At 43.4% G+C, this 19375-nt stretch overlaps 1 protein-coding gene across 1 annotated transcript in view; it reads left to right on the forward strand.

Annotated features, from left to right (window-relative positions):
* Window positions 1-18136, forward strand: part of LOC133377960 (membrane-spanning 4-domains subfamily A member 15-like) — a 54213-nt gene extending 36077 nt beyond the window's left edge. The window contains exons 7-10 of the mRNA XM_061612747.1: window positions 2896-2952; window positions 10002-10148; window positions 12528-12641; window positions 16761-18136. Coding sequence (XP_061468731.1) covers window positions 2896-2952; window positions 10002-10148; window positions 12528-12641; window positions 16761-16898 — 456 coding nt within the window. The 3' untranslated portion in view covers window positions 16899-18136. The remainder of the gene's footprint in view (window positions 1-2895; window positions 2953-10001; window positions 10149-12527; window positions 12642-16760) is intronic.
* Window positions 18137-19375: the final 1239 nt, after the last annotated feature.

The following is a 19375-nucleotide window of genomic DNA, read 5'->3' on the forward strand; positions in this document are numbered from 1 at the left end:
CAACCTCATCACCACCTTGTTCCCCTCTCCTTCCCAGTAAGCAGCCATGACTCAGCTGTTGGGAGATCAGGTGAGTGCACCGCTTCATCATGCCGTCTGCTACTGCATTCAGCACAGCACAAGTTGAGCTCCTATAGAACGAGTTTAAACCAGTCTAGCAGCATCCAATCAGTTCTTCAGTCTTTACTGCATAAGGAAAGAGACTGATTTCCTCACCAGGCCTGTACCCCATGCTCCCAGTGCCACTTATGGTCAGGATGATACAGGCTTTTCTTACGTATTTCTTACATATTTAGGGTGGCTGAGGAGATGCACAAATGTGCATAGTACCAGTTTGTTGATTAACTTGTTACAACAGTTACAATTAAGCATATGTTGCATCTCTACCTAAAATGCAAATCAGGTTCATGAATAATGATACAGCTTGGATTTTTTTTACAGTAAGAGTGCACTGCCAATCTCCATCACTCGGTAATTTCTGTATTTTTCTAAAAAAATTGCACTCCTAGCCAGATGAAGTACATCAGCTGTATGCAAGGCAGTGACATTTCCACTGTGATGCCAACATTCCCTTATGGCTAGTCTGGAGGGCCAGAGCTTGGAAAAGTTACTTTTTTGAACTACAGCTCCCAACAGGCCAATCCAGTGGCCATGCTGGCTGGGGCTGATGGGAGTTGTAGTTCAAAAAAGTAACTTTTCCAAGCTCTGCTGGAGGCTACAGCTGGTGCAGAACCCCGTGGCCTCGGTGATGACGAGCGGTCACCCTTATTGGGTGCATATCACACCAGTGTTAAGGAATCTGCCCTTACTGCCATTTTTAAGGTTCTGCTGCTTACATATAAAGCCCTAAACAACTCTGGACCCAAGACTGGCTTCCCCTCCATTGCCTGGTAAGGGCATTAAGTTCAACAAATGGAACTCAGTTTTCCCACAGCCTGATTATTGGCATTATTGGCATGTGGTAACATGGAGGTGGAATTTTCCCTGGTGGCACCAGTGTTGTGAAATGCTCTCCCTGCTGAAATATGAGAGGGCCCCAACCGTACTGGCATTCCACCAGCTCTTGAAGACACACCTCTTTAGCCAAACATTTCCCTGATCTAGTGACCTAAACTTCCTATTTTAAGAGTTTTCATTGCTGTTTCAACTGACTTGTTTTATTCTGCATTTTAATAGTGGGTGTCTATTTTAATGTTTTGATCAAATTGTTTTATTGTGTATTTTAATTATGGGTTTTTTTTGTAATTGGTTTATATACTTGAGTGAATGAATTGTTTTATTATGGTCACAGACCAGATATTAAAAAGAAAACAGCACGAAAGATTAAAACATTTAAAAAGCAATACTACCGAAGTTCCTACAATCCATGAATAATTCTTTAAAAAGCGGACTGACAGCATTTCCCCCCCTAATTTGCATAGTAGTGAGAAGAAACTTTGCAACATTAGTGGTGACATGAGATGACACATCGCTTAAACAAAATGACACCAAATTGGCAGGATTACTCCTAGGCAAAGCAGTAGCAGGGGAAAAATTAACTTAATTCTAAATTCATTGTACAACTCACAGGATAAAAGGACATGTTCTATGGATTCCATTACACCAGCTCCGCAGAGACATGTTCGTTCACTAACTGGAATCTTATTAAAGTGGCCTTTTAACAATGCCGAGGGGAGCACGTTAAATCGGGCGAGAGTAAATGCTCTCCTGTATTTTGGAATGGTCAATAAGAGAATATAGGGGGCCACAGTAATTCCATAATTACTAAAATTGCTGTAGATTAGTGGGGAGCAGAATTTGTTAGCTGCATTTCTCAAGTGCTGCAAGTCTATATCTATTAATCTTTGGGCAACAATGAGCTGAGCCTTCTCAAGCCCATAGTTGCCCAGCACTTCAGGAGAGAAACCCAGCATAGTTATTTTCTTTACCACCACATGCATCCAACGGCTCTCAAAAGAATCTGAGAGCAGTAGGGAGAGATAGCTACCAGGGGGTGCTAGGAAATGTAGACGCAGCCACCACTTCAGGACGTCAATCCAGGCTTTACAAGCTACCGAGCAAATACCTACTTCTAAGTAGATAGCAGCATTACACACACAGAGAGGGAGACCCAATAGTTTCCTAAGGAAAATAGTCTTTCTAATTGGGGTTTAAAGCCCAGAATTGCTTTATAAATTTGGATAGCAGAGGGGATGTATTGGTTTATATACTTGTAAATCAGTAACTTCTTTGGCAATTAAGGGTGTAAACATTAATTGATTAATTAATAACAAACTCTCCCCAGGGAAGCCCACTTGGGCACATTGCTTTCCTTTTTTCGTCACTGGACTTAAGTGCAGCTTTTCTAGGAAGCATTTGGAATAGGCCAGGGATGGCTAATCTATTGCTAAACTACAACTCCCATTGTTCCTGACCATTGGTCATGCTGGCTCGGACTGCTGGGAGCTGAAGGGTTTTTGCCAACTTTGTCCTCTTCCAGCACTCTCCATTCCATTCTCGTCCCTCACTGGGTTTCCATTTCTGCCAGCACTCTGTGGTCATCAAGCATGCTCAGTCCTCATTGGACTGTTTTGAGTTTTTTCCTTCCCCTCCCGCAAATATTTGTTGTACTTCTACAAACCATAGGGCTTCCCCAAGTCTGCTGATATCACCCTCTTGTGTATGGATGGTGTCACTTTGGCTACGTAAGGACCAGCAGTTGGAGAACTGAGTCTGCTATGGTTATGTATAAATATATTATGATAATGATATAAATAATGTTTGTCCTCCTATCAGGATAATACTTGTTAAACTTAAAGGGGAGAAAATATGCTATTGTCTGAAATAACCCAGTTTTTCTCAGTAATTTTCTAAGTGAATGTTGGTCAAATGCATCTTTTCTCCTGTTTTGTACAGTTCATTGTTTCTGGATCCCTGTCCGTGTCAGCTGAGAAGCATCTAACCCCAGGCTTGGTGAGAAAAACAGATAACAGTTCCTATAATCCTGGAGATACCAGGAAATAAGCTTCCTTCCCATAACACATCCAGGGCCATTTCTATAACCTTCTTTACTATATTCTATTCAGATATGACTTTGCCATGAGTCAAAGTTCTGGAACACAGGGCATCCCATGGCCCCATCAAATCCTACCCTCTATTCTCTTCAGCACTGATCACCCCAGACTTTGTCTCACATTAAGGCCTTCTTTGACCAATGGTGAATGTAGAGGCAGCCTTGTGTCTGCCAGTCAGACTTTGGCCTGGGACCCTTCTTTCAGGGCTCTAGCAAGGGACTGTGCATTTTCTGTGTACCTTCTGATGCTCTGTGGTATACTTCTGGGCCGACTTGGTGAGATGGGTATTGGCGGCACTGTTTTATAGTGGTTCTGATCCTACCTCTGGGGTCATTTTCAGAGAACAGCATTGGGTGATTGTCTTTTGGCCCCCTGGCAGTTGTGCTATGGGGTGCCACAGGGTAACATCTTGTCCCCAGTGCTGTTTAACATCTATATGAAACCCTTGGGAGTGGTCATCAGGAGATTTGGGGCAAGGTGTCAGCAGTACACTGATGATACCCAGCTCTATTTCTCTGTAACATTTGAAACAAGAGAGGTCATGCAAGCCCTGGACCTGTGTCTGGACTCAGTGGTGGGCTGGATGAGGGCCAATAAACTGAGCCTGAATCCTAGCAAGATGGAGGCACCGTGGATTGGTGGTTTCCAAGTCTGGATAATTGGTCAGTTGGCTGCTTTGGAAGCAGTCATACTCCCTCTGAAAGAGCAGGTTCATAGTCTGGGGGTGCTCCTAGATCCATCTTTGTCTCTAGAGGCCCAGGTGACCTCAGTGGCTAGGAGTGCCTTTTACCAGCTTCAGCTGGTAAGACAGCTGTGGCAGTGGCGTCACTAGGGTTGGTGTCACCCGGTGCGGCCCATACCCGCCGCACCGCCCTAGTGATGCCCCTGAGGGAGCATGCACATGAGATGGAGGGAGGCGGGATAGAAAGAGCATGCGGGAGCGAGCTGCAAGGGAGTGCAAAGGAGCCAGCCTGTGAGGCGGCAGGGCGGGCGCTGAGGGAAGAGAGCAGTCGCTACTCTTGCTCCTGATCTCTCTCTCTCTCTCTCTCTCTCTCTCTCTCTCTCCTCCTTGGCCGCGCCTGCCGCTTCCCGGCGGCGGCGCCTAGGGCGGGGGGCTGCTCTTGGTGTCACCCCCATCTCGTGGTGTCACCCGGTGCGGCCCGCACCTGCCGCACCGCCCTAGTGACGCCTCTGAGCTGTGGCCGTTTCTGGACTGGGATAGCCTGACCACTGTTGTAACCTCTAGGCTGGATTATTGTAATGTGCTCCATGTGGGCTGTCCTTGAGGTTGGTCTGAAAGCTGCAGCTGCTGCAAAATGTGGTGGTGCAATTGCTCACTGGGACAGGGTACCGCCAACATGTTACCCTGCTGCTGAAAGAATTGCACTGGCTGCCCGTTAGCTACCTGGCTAAGTTCAACATTCTAGTTTTGGTGTACAAAGCCCTACACAACTTGGAGCCAGGATACCTGAAAGATCATCTTTCCCCTTATATACCCAGTCAATCACTGCACTTTGCAGGTGAGGGCCTCCTGCAGATACCATCTTATCAGGGGGTCAATTCTGCACAACATAGGAAGCAGAACTTTAGTGTTGTGGTACTGAAACTTTGGAATTCCCTTCCCTTAAATATTAGTCTTGTACCTTCTCTGTTATCTTTTTGGCACCTACTGAAGACCTTCCTCTTTCAACAAGCTTTTTAAGTAGAGATCTTATTGCAGTCTGCATCTGTGAAGGAATTTCTTTTTAAGATATTTTGTTTTAATATAAAATATCAAAAGATGTTTTTAAAGATGTTTTGTTTTAATATGTTTTAAGCTCTTATGTTTTTAAGATGTCTTAAAGTGGTTTTAATGTTTTTGTTTGCTGCCCTGGGCTCATTCTAGGAGGGAGGGTGGGATTTAAATTTAATAAACGAATACAATAAAATAATACAACTGCATTGCTCATATGTTTCACCATGAGGGTGTTAGCAGAAGCCTTGGGTCACATTGGAGATGGTCACAATATGGCTCCTTTTCATGCAAGCACTTCCACAGTTTCTGTGTGTGAAGATGCTGGTGATTAAAGGAGAAATATTATGTACTCCTCCACTGTGAAGTAGGGATGAGATCTGCATTTCAGTGCCAGTTTGATTTTTGTTATGTTGAACTTTCTTCTAGTACTGCTTTGTAAGGAATCAATGTTCTCCATTTGCGATAAATACCTATTCGGGTTTTTTTCCTGCAAAAATATCAATATCAATATCAATATTTTTAGTATATAATTTTTTCATAGATTTTTAAAAAATATTGATATTTTCCTCAAAATATTTTGAGGAAATATCAATATTAATATCAATATTTTTAGGGGAATTTTAAAAAATCTGCTTCAGCTGTGGAAAACCGCTAGAAAAAACCCTATCCATGAGGACAAAAGATAGCCAGTGTGGCGTAGTGGTTAGAGTGTTGGACTACAACCTGGGAGACCAGGGTTCGAGTCCCCACACAGCCATGAAGCTCACTGGGTGACGTTGGGCCAGTCATTGCCTCTCAGCCTCAGAGGAAGGCAATGGTAAACCCCCTCTGAATACCACTTACCATGAAAACCCTATTCAAAGGGTAAACATAAGTCGGGATTGACTTGAAGGCAGTCCATTTCCATTTCACGAGGACAAAAAAAAAAAGCAAAGAAATAGGAAATCCAGTGTCAAATTCAAATTTTGGAAAATTCGAGCACATCCCTACTGTGAAGTAAGGCCTCTGACATTAGCATTTGTGGTGTGGAAAGGAGCTGTACTACATAAGTTCCTCAGCTATGAAAGCAACATTGGAAGAGGCCCACTGTATCCAGAGTCCAGAGTTACAAACTCATCATTAAGGAACATGAGTGTGAGTCAAGGGTGGGCATGTGTAAATAATAAACACCTTTGACAGTCATGCTTATACAAATATTTCTTCATACTATGTCCCAAGAAGTATCTGATTTCACATTATGGTTAAACATTATTATTTCCTCTACATTTTAAGTGTGCTCTTCTTCTTTGGGGTGGTCACGGTCCCCCTCTGTTGTTTTCATTCTGAGAGGCAGATTAGGCTGAAGGATGGTAAGTAGCCCATGGTCACACAGTAAACTTTGTAGCTGATTTCCATTTTAAAAAAATAATTAAAATGATTTACATGCAGCCAAAGGTTATAAAGTAGATCCACACTATACATTTAAAGCACATCCAACTCGCATTTAAAGCACATGACTTCCCCCCAAGAATCCTGGGAAGAATAGTTTCCCCCTCACAGATATAGTTCCCACCACCCTTAACGAACTGCAGTTCCCATGATTCTGTGGTGGGTCTCATGCTTCAAATGGGTGTTGAATGTGCTTTAAATGAATGGTGTGGTCCTGCCCTAGGTATGCTGTACATTCATTAGTGAATTGAAAACAATTTTAAAAGATACTTTTTTAAAGAAGGGAAGGGCTGTAGCTCAATGGTAGGGTACATGCTTTACATGCATAGGTCCAAAATCCAATCTCTGGAAGAGATTATTGCCTGGAATCCTGGAGAGCCAATGTTAGTCCATGCCGTCAGGACTGAGCTAGATGGTACGAAATGGCCTGAGTTGGTATAAGGCCATTCAAAATAATAAAACCAACAATGAGTTAAAAACAGATAACAATCATAATAGCTTTTACATGTCTGGGTGAAATGGAAATGGACTGCCTTCAAGTCGATCCCAACTTATGGATACCTTATGAATAAGGTTTTCATGGTAAGTGGTATTCAGAGGGGGTTTACCATTGCCTCCCTCTGAGGCTAGTCCTCCCCAGCTGGCTAGGGCCTGCTCAGCTTGCCACAGCTGCAGAAGCCAGCCCCTTCCTTGTCCGCAACTGCCACCTGGGGGGCAACTGGGTTCCTTGGGACTATGCAGCTTGCCCACGGTTGCACAGGTGGCAGGCGCAGAGCTTGGAAAAGTTACTTTTTTGAACTACAACTCCCATCAGCCCCAGCCAGCATGGCCACTGGATTGGGCTGATGGGAGTTGTAGTTCAAAAAAGTAACTTTTCCAAGCTCTGTGGCAGGGCATGTAACCCCTGAGCCACTCACTGTGGGGGTGATCTTTAGCTGGCCCTTGACACCCAGGAGACATGAGTGGGGATTTGAACTCACAGACTCTGGACTCCCAGCCAGGCTTTCCTCGCCACTGTGCCATACCAGTTGTGTACATGCCTGAGTAGGCTTGCCTAAATAAATCATGTTTTAACACATGCCAAAAAGAGTACAATGAAGGTGCCTGCCTAATGTCAATAGTCAGGGAGTTCCAAGGTGTTGGCGCTGCCACACTAAAGGATCAATTTCTTACAAGAGCAGAAGAGCGGCACCCATAACATGGAAAGCACACCTTGAATTTGGCCTGATAGCAAATCAGCAACCAGTACACATTTTGGAGCAGAGGTATTATGTGCTGATATTATGTGCTCTCATGTCAGCAGTCGTGCCACAGCATTCTGCAGCCCCAGGCTCACATTATGCTGCATGGGAATTTCTGTGACCTTGGCTGACTGGCTGCCAGGATTTTTTAATGTTTTGGTTAGGAACCCTGACTGGTTGTGGGATGCTGAGTTTTCTGCTTTACTCATAGGAATCTTGTTGTGATTGGTATGGTATTGCATTTAGGAAATCATCACTGTCTTTTCCTTTTCCTTTTTCTATTTGCATTTCATTTACCGCTGACCTCACTCCCTTACATCCATAGAAGCAACAACTGTGGTTCCATGTGCTCAGCTCAACCCCCTTAAATCCACTGATGATGCACCTTGTTGGTTGCATGACAGTTTCTTGCCCAATAGTGGTAAAAGAGAATTCATGTACTGGGAAGTGTGGCTTCAATTGCTGTTGTTCCTAATCTACAGCCTGTGAAGGTAGACCAAATCATGTGTATTTTCTCTCTTGTCAGTTATTACTCATTGGAATTGGGTTGGCTGTCAGAGTGAGTTTATAGCAGCCTGCAGGATAGGCAGAAAAGGTAGAGAATCTTCTTAACTCTTACTCATTTCTCAAACCTCTCTCTGCAGTCTATAAAGACGTTTGGAGCAGCCACGTTAAAAGGCATCCCAGGCATCCCAGGCAGGGCGTTGCCAACTCTGCTTTGATATGGATATCTTTGCAGAGGATTCATAGTCAAGCCTTACCAACAGCACAAACCTAGCCATATCTACCCAGAAGCAAGTCCTGTTGAATTCTATGGGGCTTAGTCCCTTAGTAAATGTGCTTAGAATGCAGCCTTCAGGGGCATCCATCTTTACTTCTGAGTGCTCCCATTTAACATCTCCACAACACTAGGCTCCCTTCTCCCTACAATGGCCTTCTGGTGACTGACCTGGCCTGAGGGCACTTAAACCCTTCTTGCCAGAAGCAAGTAGGCTAGGTTAAATGTTCCCTACCCAGGCTCCCTAAGCAGGTGAGAAGAAATGATCCCATCACTTTAGCCAGACCTGGGAATACCCTGATTTAGCTAAGATTTCTATCGTAATTTCCAATGAGAGTTGTTTTGTTTGTTTGAGTGGTATGCTCCAAGCAACTATGGTTGATGCTTAATGTATCATGCTTAATGACATCACTAGGACCTGCACCATGACATCACTAGGGCCCACCCCATGACATCACTAGGGTCCACCCCTGAAATCTCAGGGTTTGGAATTAATATGACTTGGCAACCCTACTTCCATCATTTCTGGCCATTTGCTATAGTCACTGGGACTGAATGGAGTTGCAGTCCAAATATATCTGGAGGGCACCAAGATGGGGAAGACTGATTGCTCAGCAAACTAAAAAGTGTTTATTTTCTTGTAAGGGAAATACTGCCCTTCCACAGATTCAGCAAAAAAAAATTGAATTACTTTTAATTTATATTAAGAACCCAAGACACAAACATTCCATGACAAATACTTTCCATTCATTTAAACATCAAAACAAGCAGAGCAATATATCATAAGATTAATATAAAATCTAAGATGATACAATTTCAAGGCGTTTAGTAACTCACAAGAAAATATTTTAAGTTTACCCTAGGTCAGAGAAGGGCAATGAGGATGATCAGGGGATTGGAAACAAAGTCCTATTAGGAAAGGCTGAAAGTACTGGGCACGTTTAGCCTTTAGAAGAGAATACTGGGGGGAGATATGATAGCACTCATCAAGTACTTGAAAAGTTGCCACACAGAGGAGGGCCAGGATCTTTTCTCGATCATCCCAGAGTGCAGGACATGGAAAAATGGGCTCAAGTTACAAGAAGCCAGATTTTGACTGAACATCCAGAAAAACTTTCTGTTAGAGCAGTACGACAATGAAACCAATTATCTAAGGAGGTGGTGGGCTCTCCAACACTGGAGGGATTCAAGAGGCAGCTGGACAGCCATTCTTTGGTAATGCTTTAAGTGGGATTCCTGCATAGAGCAGGGGGTTGGACTTGATGGCCTTGTAGGCCCCGTCCAACTGTCCTATTTTATGATTCTATGAACTGAGAGTCTTACCACAGCTACAAGAAGCTGTTCCTCAGAAGAGCCAGGAAGAAGCTGTGGAATTATAATCTTAATATTTATCCTATAAAACTATCATATTAAGCAGGAAAATAATTAAAGGAGATATCCATACAATGTTTTAAAGAACTATGGATTTATATTTCCTCTGAAGAAAACCTCCAATTGGAACTCAGGCTTCTTACTTTTGCTTCTCTGTCTGTTGCTTCACTTTGACTAGGTATGACTGTTTTTCAGAGCTTGGAAAAGTTACTTTTTTGAACTACAACCCCCATCAGCCCAATCCAGTGGCCATGCTAGCTGGGGCTGATGGGAGTTGTAGTTTAAAAAAGTAACTTTTCCAAGCTCTGCTGTTTTTATTGGATAGTTTAAGGTAACTTAAGTTCTCTCTGTATTTTTTTTTGCATCCTCTGATTTTCATTCTTTGTCTCTTTCAGGTGCGATGCAGTGTAGGAATGAATATCACAAGTGCTGTAATGGCTGGAGTTGGGATCATTCTATATTTGATACAGCTGTCTTTAAATCCGTCTTATCGATATAATTATGATCCTGATTATGGTTATGGTTATGGTTATTGGGCAACGGTAAGTGGAAAGAACTACATACAGAACTTTGGGTTGTATCAAACTAAATCGTTACATGTGCTTAGCAACTTCAGGGGGTGTAGAAGAACTTTCCCTCTCTCTCCTTCCTCTTCCCCATCCATGCCTCCCACTTCCAAATCTGCAGATTGGGGGTGGGGAGAAATTCCATTGTGCTTGTAGAAGTCATTCGATGAACGCAATGTTTTAGCAGAATACACTTTGTCTTTGTTCGCAGGATACAAAAAAAGAGAGAAAACCTATATATCTTCTGTTTTGCCTGCTGTTTTCCCTGCAGCACTTCCCACTGCCAAAAAGACTAGTCACTTTAGTTTAGTTTTTAGTGTAAAAGGTAGCTTGCCTCTTTGACAGTGAAAATAGCAAGTAAAGCTCAACCTGCATGCATGGTTCTCCTACCCATCCATGCCCCCTTTTTGCATTTTGGCTTGTGGATTTGGAAACCCACACTTCTGGCATGCTTTGAAGTCTGGACAGAAATGTGTTGCCATTTGGCCTTAAGCACTCTTATTCTCGAATAAATGACTGAATATAGGAGTGAAATTTAATTGATGTGTTGCATGCACTCTTTTTTCATTCATTTATCATGTGAGTTGAAAGCATCCCATATTCATTTATGCCTTTCCAGATACAGCAAAATCTGAACATCAGAAAGCCAACAAATATACTGTAGTAGTTGCAGCCCACCCTCCACAACGTACCATAATTTGCCCTCTTTCAAAAATGGACAAGCACCCACTACATCTGCCACTTTACTGCCTCCTCCCTTCAGGACTCCAACAGTCAGAATCACATATGACTTGCATGAGTTACATGCTTCGGCTTGTGAACAATGATCATAAGCTCTGACATAGTCTGCCTTTAAGAACTGTATGCCATATTTAAAGTTTTCCTCAATGCACATTTTACCAGCCACTTTTAACGTGTTTACTTTCAAAGCTTTTGGATGGCAGATTTGCTAAAGTTCTTGTTAAAGGCAGGTAGGTATTGAAAACAGTCATCCATGCGATGTTTAACAGTAGTTTTTAGTGCTGTGTTGAAAATTATTCTCCAGTTGCTCAGAAATTTTCAGTTGAGTTTACCTTAGTGTTGTGAGGTATCTGAGGATGTTGGATGTGTGTTTCCTTTAAACATTTCTCCAGTGTTCTTCAGGCTCCCTGGCTGCCCATGCTTTCTGATCTGCAAAAGCCCAATGGAAGGAGTGACCTCATGTTGTCTTCCCCCTAGGCTTTAATTGAAGTTCAAGAAGCCTGGGAGACTGGCTACCAAATTCTTGTGATCAGTGCATGCACTGATTTTGTTTTTAACTTCTCCCTTTTACCTTTTTTAAAATAAAAAGTTTTTTTTTCCAAAGTAAAAAGATTTCACTAAAAAACAACAGCTGGCAGGAACATGGTAAAGAGCCTCCCCAGCTTCCTGTCCTTACAGGAACCTCCAGCCAATGATGTAATGTGGTTTGCAGGAAGCACAAGCACCCAGAAGGCTGCAAAATGCAGACCATCAGAGTCACAATCTGTGGAGTGAAAGGGCATTCACAGAAACCCTCGGCCACTTTGAAAGTAAGATGAGTGCAACAAAAACCCTGCATCTCACCCATGAGAATTTGTTTGAAATTTTCTCTGCCCTTTGATGAATTTCAAATTCAGTTTCTTTTCTTACTAATTGATGGAGAATGGTAAAATACACACACAGAGAAGGTTTTTTTGGCACAGCATGAGTAGCTATTACTCGAGGGTTAAAGAAAGTATAATCTATCCTCTCATGAGAGGATTTCCAGGCTGATCTTTGGAGACTCTCTTGAGGATTTTTTTTCTTTAGGGGACTAATATTTTTATCACTGTGCAGGTAGCAACATTTTAAAAAGCTTTTATCTCAGGTGGTCGGTTGATCATAATAAACATGTTGCTATTATTGCTACCCTGTGCTTGTTACCCAGCAGTACAAACATCTATCCCGCGTTAATTGCCTTCTTATGTGGAATAAATAAATGAGGCTCAAACGACATTTTTAGAGTGCATTTCAGGGACTGTTGTCTACCAAACAGTGTCAGTCCTGTGTTTGAAGCCTTGCTTTGGGAAATTGAAAAACACAAACATACTGTGAAGGTCCCTGCTCAGGATCTTATTCACTATCACTGGTTTTACAATGTTACATTTCAAGAGGTATACCTATGTGAGGCAGACACCTTGATCAAGATTTTCAAAATTGTTCCCATTGCCAGCAGCTTTTCCTGAGGTGAATTTATTTCTAGAAGTTTCACTCAACTAGAAGGTGATTACTGGGGGCTCTTTTTAATGCTGCAACTGAACTAATTTGTCTGTACTGAGAGCTATAATAAATGTCTTTCCATATGTCTCTATGCAGCCTGTAGGTACTGGGCTCTCTGTCCTGCTCCTCTTGTTTAGCATGCTAGAGTTCTGCATCGCTGTTTCAACAGCACATTTTGGGTGTCAGGCCGCCTGCTGTACCAATGACCCGGTAAGCATTTGATACCTTGCTTGGAGTTTACCAAATCCTATTGAGAGGTTTGGAGAAGATCGTACTTTTAAAGATTACGTTTACATCTCACCCTGTCTCCAAGGAGCTTAATGTGGCAGACATGGTTCCTGCTGTCCCCTCCCACTTTTATCCTCACAACAACCATGGGAGGTAGATCATGCTGAGAGAGTCGAGCCCAAGTGAGCTTCATAACGTAATGAGGTTCATAACGGAAAACTTTACCAGCCATTTTTTTTAACCATATAGGTATTTCCCACTGTTGTTGTACTGTTATAAGAAGTTTTTAAGTGTGTGGAATATTTTTCTGGTACACATGAACTAACACCATGAAGAAAGAAATTACACCCAGTCATTGAGGATTTCTCTCATAAGTAAATTCATATAGTCCAAGCCAGTATACAGTAGCGATGGGCTCTGTTTCTGCAATAATTGGATTTACCATCGGATTAATTATTACAGTATTTCTAATATTCTCTATCTTTGTGGACAGAATTTTGAAGTAGCAACTTTCCGCACCTGGTTTCCAATTCATTCTTCTTCCTTTTTTCTGATTTATTTTTTTTAAACAATCACTTTGAAATCATCAATAGTGTGAGTTATACTTTTATCAATCTACTTTCTATGTCAGCTCTTCAAATGTGTATTCCCTTTCACTGATGTCAATCAAGTGTTGATTGTAACTGACAGAAAGCAGCAGGAGGGAATGAGGTGTCAATTGTAAGCAGCAGGAGGGAAGACACTGATGTGACACGGTTGCCCCCAAACACCCTCTCCAGCATTGTGGAGCTCGGTCTGCACTTTGGTACACCAGTGAGTTAAGGGCAATGAAACAGGCTGGATGACAGCTAGAGCACAAGTGGCAAAAGTCATACTGTGATTGGGCATGAGTAAAACATTATAACCATGCCTACTGTGTGATGATGAGGGCAGCAAAGAAGGCCCACTTCTCTGCCTCCATTGCATCCTCAAGGAGCCATCCAGTGGAGCTTTTCCGTATTGTCAGGGGTCTGTTGACATTAACTCCAGGAAATGGAGTTTTAGACCCTTCGGAGGCCCACTGTGAATTGTTTGCAAGGCACTGTGAGGGTAAAGTTGCTCGCCTCCATGGCAGTCTTGATGCTCCATCCACATCTACTGTAGTCCCCATTGAGGTGTCCAGTGCAACATCTGCTGCAACTTCTTGTGAAAGGTTTCAGCTGATGTGGCCTGATGATGTAGACAAGGTGCTTGCGGCCAGCAACGTGTCCTTTCGACCCTTCCCCTTCTTGGTTTATTAAAGCTTGCCGAGGGGGGTTGACCAAGTGGATCCAGGGTGTGGTCATTGCATCATTGTGGGAGGGAGTGGTTCCAGCCACCCTGAAAGAGGCGACGATCCGACCGCACCTGAAAAAGCCCACCCTGGACCTATTGGTCTGCGACAATTACCAACCGGTCGCAAATACCCCCTTCTTAGGGAAGGTGATTGAGAGGGTTGTGGCGCAGCAATTGCAAGTATTCTTGCATTAAACAGATTATCTTGACCCATTCCGGTCTGGGTTCAGGCCTGGTTATGGGATTGAATAGGCCTTGGTCGCCCTGATGGATGACCTTTATCGGGAGAAAGAGAGTGGGAGTGCAACCCTGTTATTCTTACTTGAACTCTCAGCGGCTTTTGATACCATTGGCCATGGTATCCTTCTGGGCCATCCTGGTGAGATGGGTATTGGAGGCACTGTTTTAGAGTGGTTCCGAACCTATCTCCAAGGTTGTCTTCAGAGAATAGCATTGGGTGACTGTCTTTTGGCCCCCTGGCAGTTGTGCTGTGGGGTGCTGCAGGGTACCATCTTGTCCCCCATCCTGTTTAACATCTATATGAAGCACTTGGGAGCAGTCATCAGGAGAGTTGGGGCGGGGTGTCAGCAGTAAGCTGACGATACCCAGCTCTATTTCTCTGTAACATCTGAATTGGGAGAGGCCATGCAAGCCCTGAACTGCTGCCTGGACTCAGTGGTAGGTTGGATGAGGGCTAATAATCCTATGAAGACGGAGGCACTGTAGGTTGGTGGTTCCTGAGTTCAGATAATTGGTCAGTTGCCTGCTTTGAATGAGGTTGTACTCCCTCTGTAAGAGCAGGTCCGTAGTCCAGGGGTGCTCCTGGATCCATCTTTGTTGCTAGAGCCCCAGGTGACCTCAGTGGCTAGGAGTGCCTTTTACCAGCTTCAGCTGGTAAGACAGTTGCAGCCATTTCTGGACCACTGGACCGGGACCACTGTTGTCCACACCCTGGTAACCTCTAGGCTGCATTACTGTAATGCACTCTGTTTGGGGCTGCCCTTGAGGTTGGTCCGGAAGCTGCAGCTGGTGCAAAATGCAGCAGCGAGACTGCTCACTGGGGCAGGGTATCGCCAACATGTCATTCCGCTACTGAAAGAATTGCACTTGCTGCCCATTTGCTACCGGGCCAAGTTCAAGGTTCTAATTTTGGTGTACAAAGCCCTATACAGCTTGGGACCAGGATACCTGAAAGACCGTCTTATTCCTTATATACCTAGTTGATCACTGTGCTCTGCAGGTGAGGGCCTCCTGCAGATACCATCTTATCAGGAGGTCCATTCTGCACAACATAGGAAACAGACCTTTTGTGTGGCCTACCCTGTGGAATTCCCTCCCCTTAAATTTTAGAGAGGGACCATCTTTTCAGTGCCTATTGAAGACCTTCCTCTTTCAACAAGGCTTTTAAGTTGAGATTTTATCCCAGTCTGCGTCTGTGTTGGTATTGCTTTTTAATATGTTTTTTTTTAAAAAAAATTAGAAGGCGTGAAAGCTTTTTTTTAAAAAAAAGGTTTTTAAAGATGTATTTTAAAGTCTGTTTTTATGATGTTTTAAAGTGTTTTTAGTTCTTTTGTTTGCCACCCTGAGCTCCTGCTGGGACGAGGGATGGGATATAAATCAAATGATAAATAAATAAATAAATAATCTGCCTTAATCTGTCTGCTCTGCAGTGCAGTTGAAAAGAAATGTAAACTGGCATCATTACAGAGTTCAGAATAAAGATTGATACCAGTGGAGACTAGTGAATAAATAGTGATGATAATATCAATAATTCTCTGCAAAGCAAAAAAAAAAAAAAGATTGGAGGAGATCAGAAAAAGGAAAAGATATTGGAGACACCTCAGATGTGTTGGATGATGATATACAGGATAATTCCATTATTCCATGCCTGAGCAAGCACGGTAGATCTTGTAAGCATTCTCTTAATAAAGCTTTAGTTATAGCAAGCAGGTTTCTGTCTTCTCTCAGCAAAGAAAGCACTATTAAAACAGCTCTAGTAGTTCTATGACCCTGTTTGACTGCCCTCACCCTTTTCAGATATTTCACACAATCACAGTTGCTCACTGGTCCCTACCACCAGGGCCGGCCCCAGGCATGCCGGAGCCCTTGGGCACCAGCCTGGCCTGGGCCCCTCTGTTCCCCTTCCGCGATCCACGGCAGGAGCCGCGGCTCACAGGACAGGAGCTTCCGAGCCAACCGCCCTCCCCCTGCTTCGCCTACCTTTCTCTCTGCTGTTTTTTGTGGCTGCATGCACTGAAACGCGCAGGGTTGCCATCAATCAAGATGGTGGCTGAGGTTTCCCTAAGGGGCTGAAGCCTCTGCCGCCATCTTGGTTGATGGCACGCATGTGTGCTACACGTGTGCATTGGTGCCATCAAGCAAGATGGTGGCAGAGGCTTCAGCCCCTTAGGGAAAGCTCGGCCGCCATTGTGAATGATGGCAACCCTGCGCGCAGCCACAAAAAACAGCAGAGAGAAAGGTAGGTGAAGCGGAGGATGCCAGACGGCTCGGAAGCTCTTGTCCTGCAATCTGTGGCTCCTGCGGCGGATCGCTGAAGGGGAGCAGAGGGGCCCCTGTAGCTCCAGGGGCCCTCGGGCCAGTGCCCTACCTGGCCACCCTTTAGAACTGGCCGTGCCTACCACAGTGCTCCCATCGTCCTCCATGATGATGATTCAAGAGGAAGTGGCTACTGAATGCCACCATGAGGATGGTGATGAGTGCTGATAATGACAATGATGATGACAAGGCAAGTGTTTTCTTCTAGTAAATTACTCTTCTGTGTTACAGCCAATGGTTTATATACCCTACACTGTCAGTGGAGTTGAGGCGGCTCCCACTGAAAGAAATCTTCCTCCTCCTCCTCCTCCTGCTGCTGCTGCTCCTCCAGCCTATGATTCTGTGGATTTTTCTCCCAAGAGAGAGTGAAGCATCTGAAAGAGAAGTTATGGGAGGTATCATACCAGCAATCACAAGACGCTTGAAACTTTGAGAGTAAAATATAATTGATTTGCTTTTCTTTCTTTTTTGGCATTTTCATTTTCATCAATCTACCCAAACGATGAGCTCGGATTGCAACTTTTAGTAGATAAACCAATTAGAAAGTGATGGAGCAAGCCCTCCCCATTTCAGGTTCTCCTGATCCCTCCCCACTACCCCTCTATTTTCCAAATATATCAAAGGTAATGGGTGGTAGCACAGAGACTGCTATAGGAACTATGACCACTCAGAGCCCTAGGCACTGCGGTGAGGTGTGCCTAGGAATGGGTTGTGAATTTGAAGCAAGGGTTCTTAACCATGTGAGCAACCCTGCTAGAACTCTTGCAAGCAGAATCAAGGCAGGCACCATCTCCTCACTTCTCTTAACAGTCACTTGAGTGCCCCATTGCAGCCTCAGCCACCCCACCTCTCCTTTCTGTAAAGGCAAAAGAAAACCTTACCTTGGAGGTGACGGGGAAGTAAAGGTGACATGGTCTCCCATAGAGGCACAGTGCAGTCTTCCTCACTTGGTGTGCAAAGGATGTTCCATGTATCTCTGGTTGTGCCCACCTCTGCTACCAGCTCTCTCATCACCTTCCCCATAGGTAAGTTCTTCTTGCCTTACGGGGAGAAGGCAGAGGTGCCAGCAGGCTTCGAGAAGGCTTTGAAAGTAAATAGTCCAAGTGGATATTCAAAAACCTCCTTGAAGCTTTTCAAGTGTCTGATTGGAACATTCAAAAATTCCTGGCATTGTGGAGGGTGAAAAGAAGACAGATTATTCATCCCTACCCAGAACAGCATCCAGAGCCAGTCTAGAAACAGTAGGAAATATGGTTCCGATGATATTGATTTGCATGCTCATCTACAGCCTAACTGAGGCCCCATTACTTATGGAATCCTCCATTCAACAAGAAAGTATCTTCAACACAGAGCTTGGAAAAGTTATTTTTTTGAACTACAGCTCCCATCAGCCCCAGCTAGCATGGCCACTGGATTGGGCTGACGGGAGTTGTAGTTCAAAAAAGTAACTTTTCCAAGCTCTGAATTATTTCCCCTTCAGATGGAATTGATTGATTGATCATTCAAATATAAATTATACAACTGGTTGACTACAAATGCTTTCACTGGGAGACATTCCGACTTTATGCCCATCCATGTCATCTTTGCCAATAAAACTTTGAAATGAAGTTCCTTCTTTGTTTAATAAGTGCATTTGCTATGCTGTGAAATTGAGAAGTGTACACTAGGGATGGCTGGATCAATCTGTTTCTAGTCTGTATTACTTTTACATATCTTCACCCAAAAGTCCCTTTTGTCTTAATTTCCCACCAATCTTTGATATTTTAAAAAACTCTATATGAAAAGTTGAATTTAAAAGCACATTTAGACACTTGTATTTTCTCTCAGATACATGTACATTTCCAATGTATTTTCATACATTTAAGATGCTGAGAACGGCATTGCAACATTTGGAGAAGTGCAAAATCCAGTGGATAGGCAAGTTTGGTACATTAATCCAAGAGGTCTGGATCAAGTCAGTTCACACCAGAATTAGCAAAGATAATATTCCTCAAGAATCCTTAGTGTTGATCCAGACGGTGTTGTTGCACATATGCTCAGTGATATTGGCATGACCACAACTCCTAACGATGAGGGCTCCTGCTGGGAGGAAGGGCGGGATATAAATCAAATAAATAAATAATAGTACTCTGTATAATGTTTCCTGAAGACCAAACACCACATAACATGCAAATACATAATGAATGGATTTTGTGTTCTCTGTTTCTGATCACTTCCACAAGAAGCAACTTTATATAATGTAAAAGTGGAGAACATGAACAGACTGTTGGAGGACTGGAGTCTAGTAACATCAGGACTCTAGAGGGCACTCTAGTGTAACACTCAAGTTAGATAGGAGGGGTTGTTGTCATATTTTTTAACAATGTTTTGTTTTAATATGTTTTAAAGTCTTTTGTTCTTAAGATGTTTTAAAGGGCTTCAAATGCTTTAAAGTGATTATAGCGTTGGTGGGTTTTTGCTGCCCTGGGCTCCTTCTGGGAGGAAGGGTGGGATATAAATTGAATAAATAAATAATAAATGAATAAATAATAAAAGTATCACAGAAAAAAAAAACATAAACCCAAAAAGTGTTGACTGTTGCTGTGATGAGCCAGGTTTTCTATTTCCTAAAGTATAATAGGAGGAATCTGAGGGCACTGGAAAAGCAGAAATTTCACTTGCACTGTTTCATTTTGAAGAGATTGGTTGTATTTTACAGATGAGGAACACTGAGGCATAGCAATAACTGAGGAACCCAAGAATAATCAGTGAATTCATGGCCAATTTTTTTTTTAGGAGAAAAAACAGGTAAATAAGAAAGAGCACTGCTGAGCATTTGCAGAGTGCTCCCTCACCAAACAGTTACA

Source organism: Rhineura floridana, chromosome 2, assembly GCF_030035675.1.
Source record: "Rhineura floridana isolate rRhiFlo1 chromosome 2, rRhiFlo1.hap2, whole genome shotgun sequence".
Taxonomy (NCBI): Eukaryota; Metazoa; Chordata; class Lepidosauria; order Squamata; family Rhineuridae; genus Rhineura; species Rhineura floridana.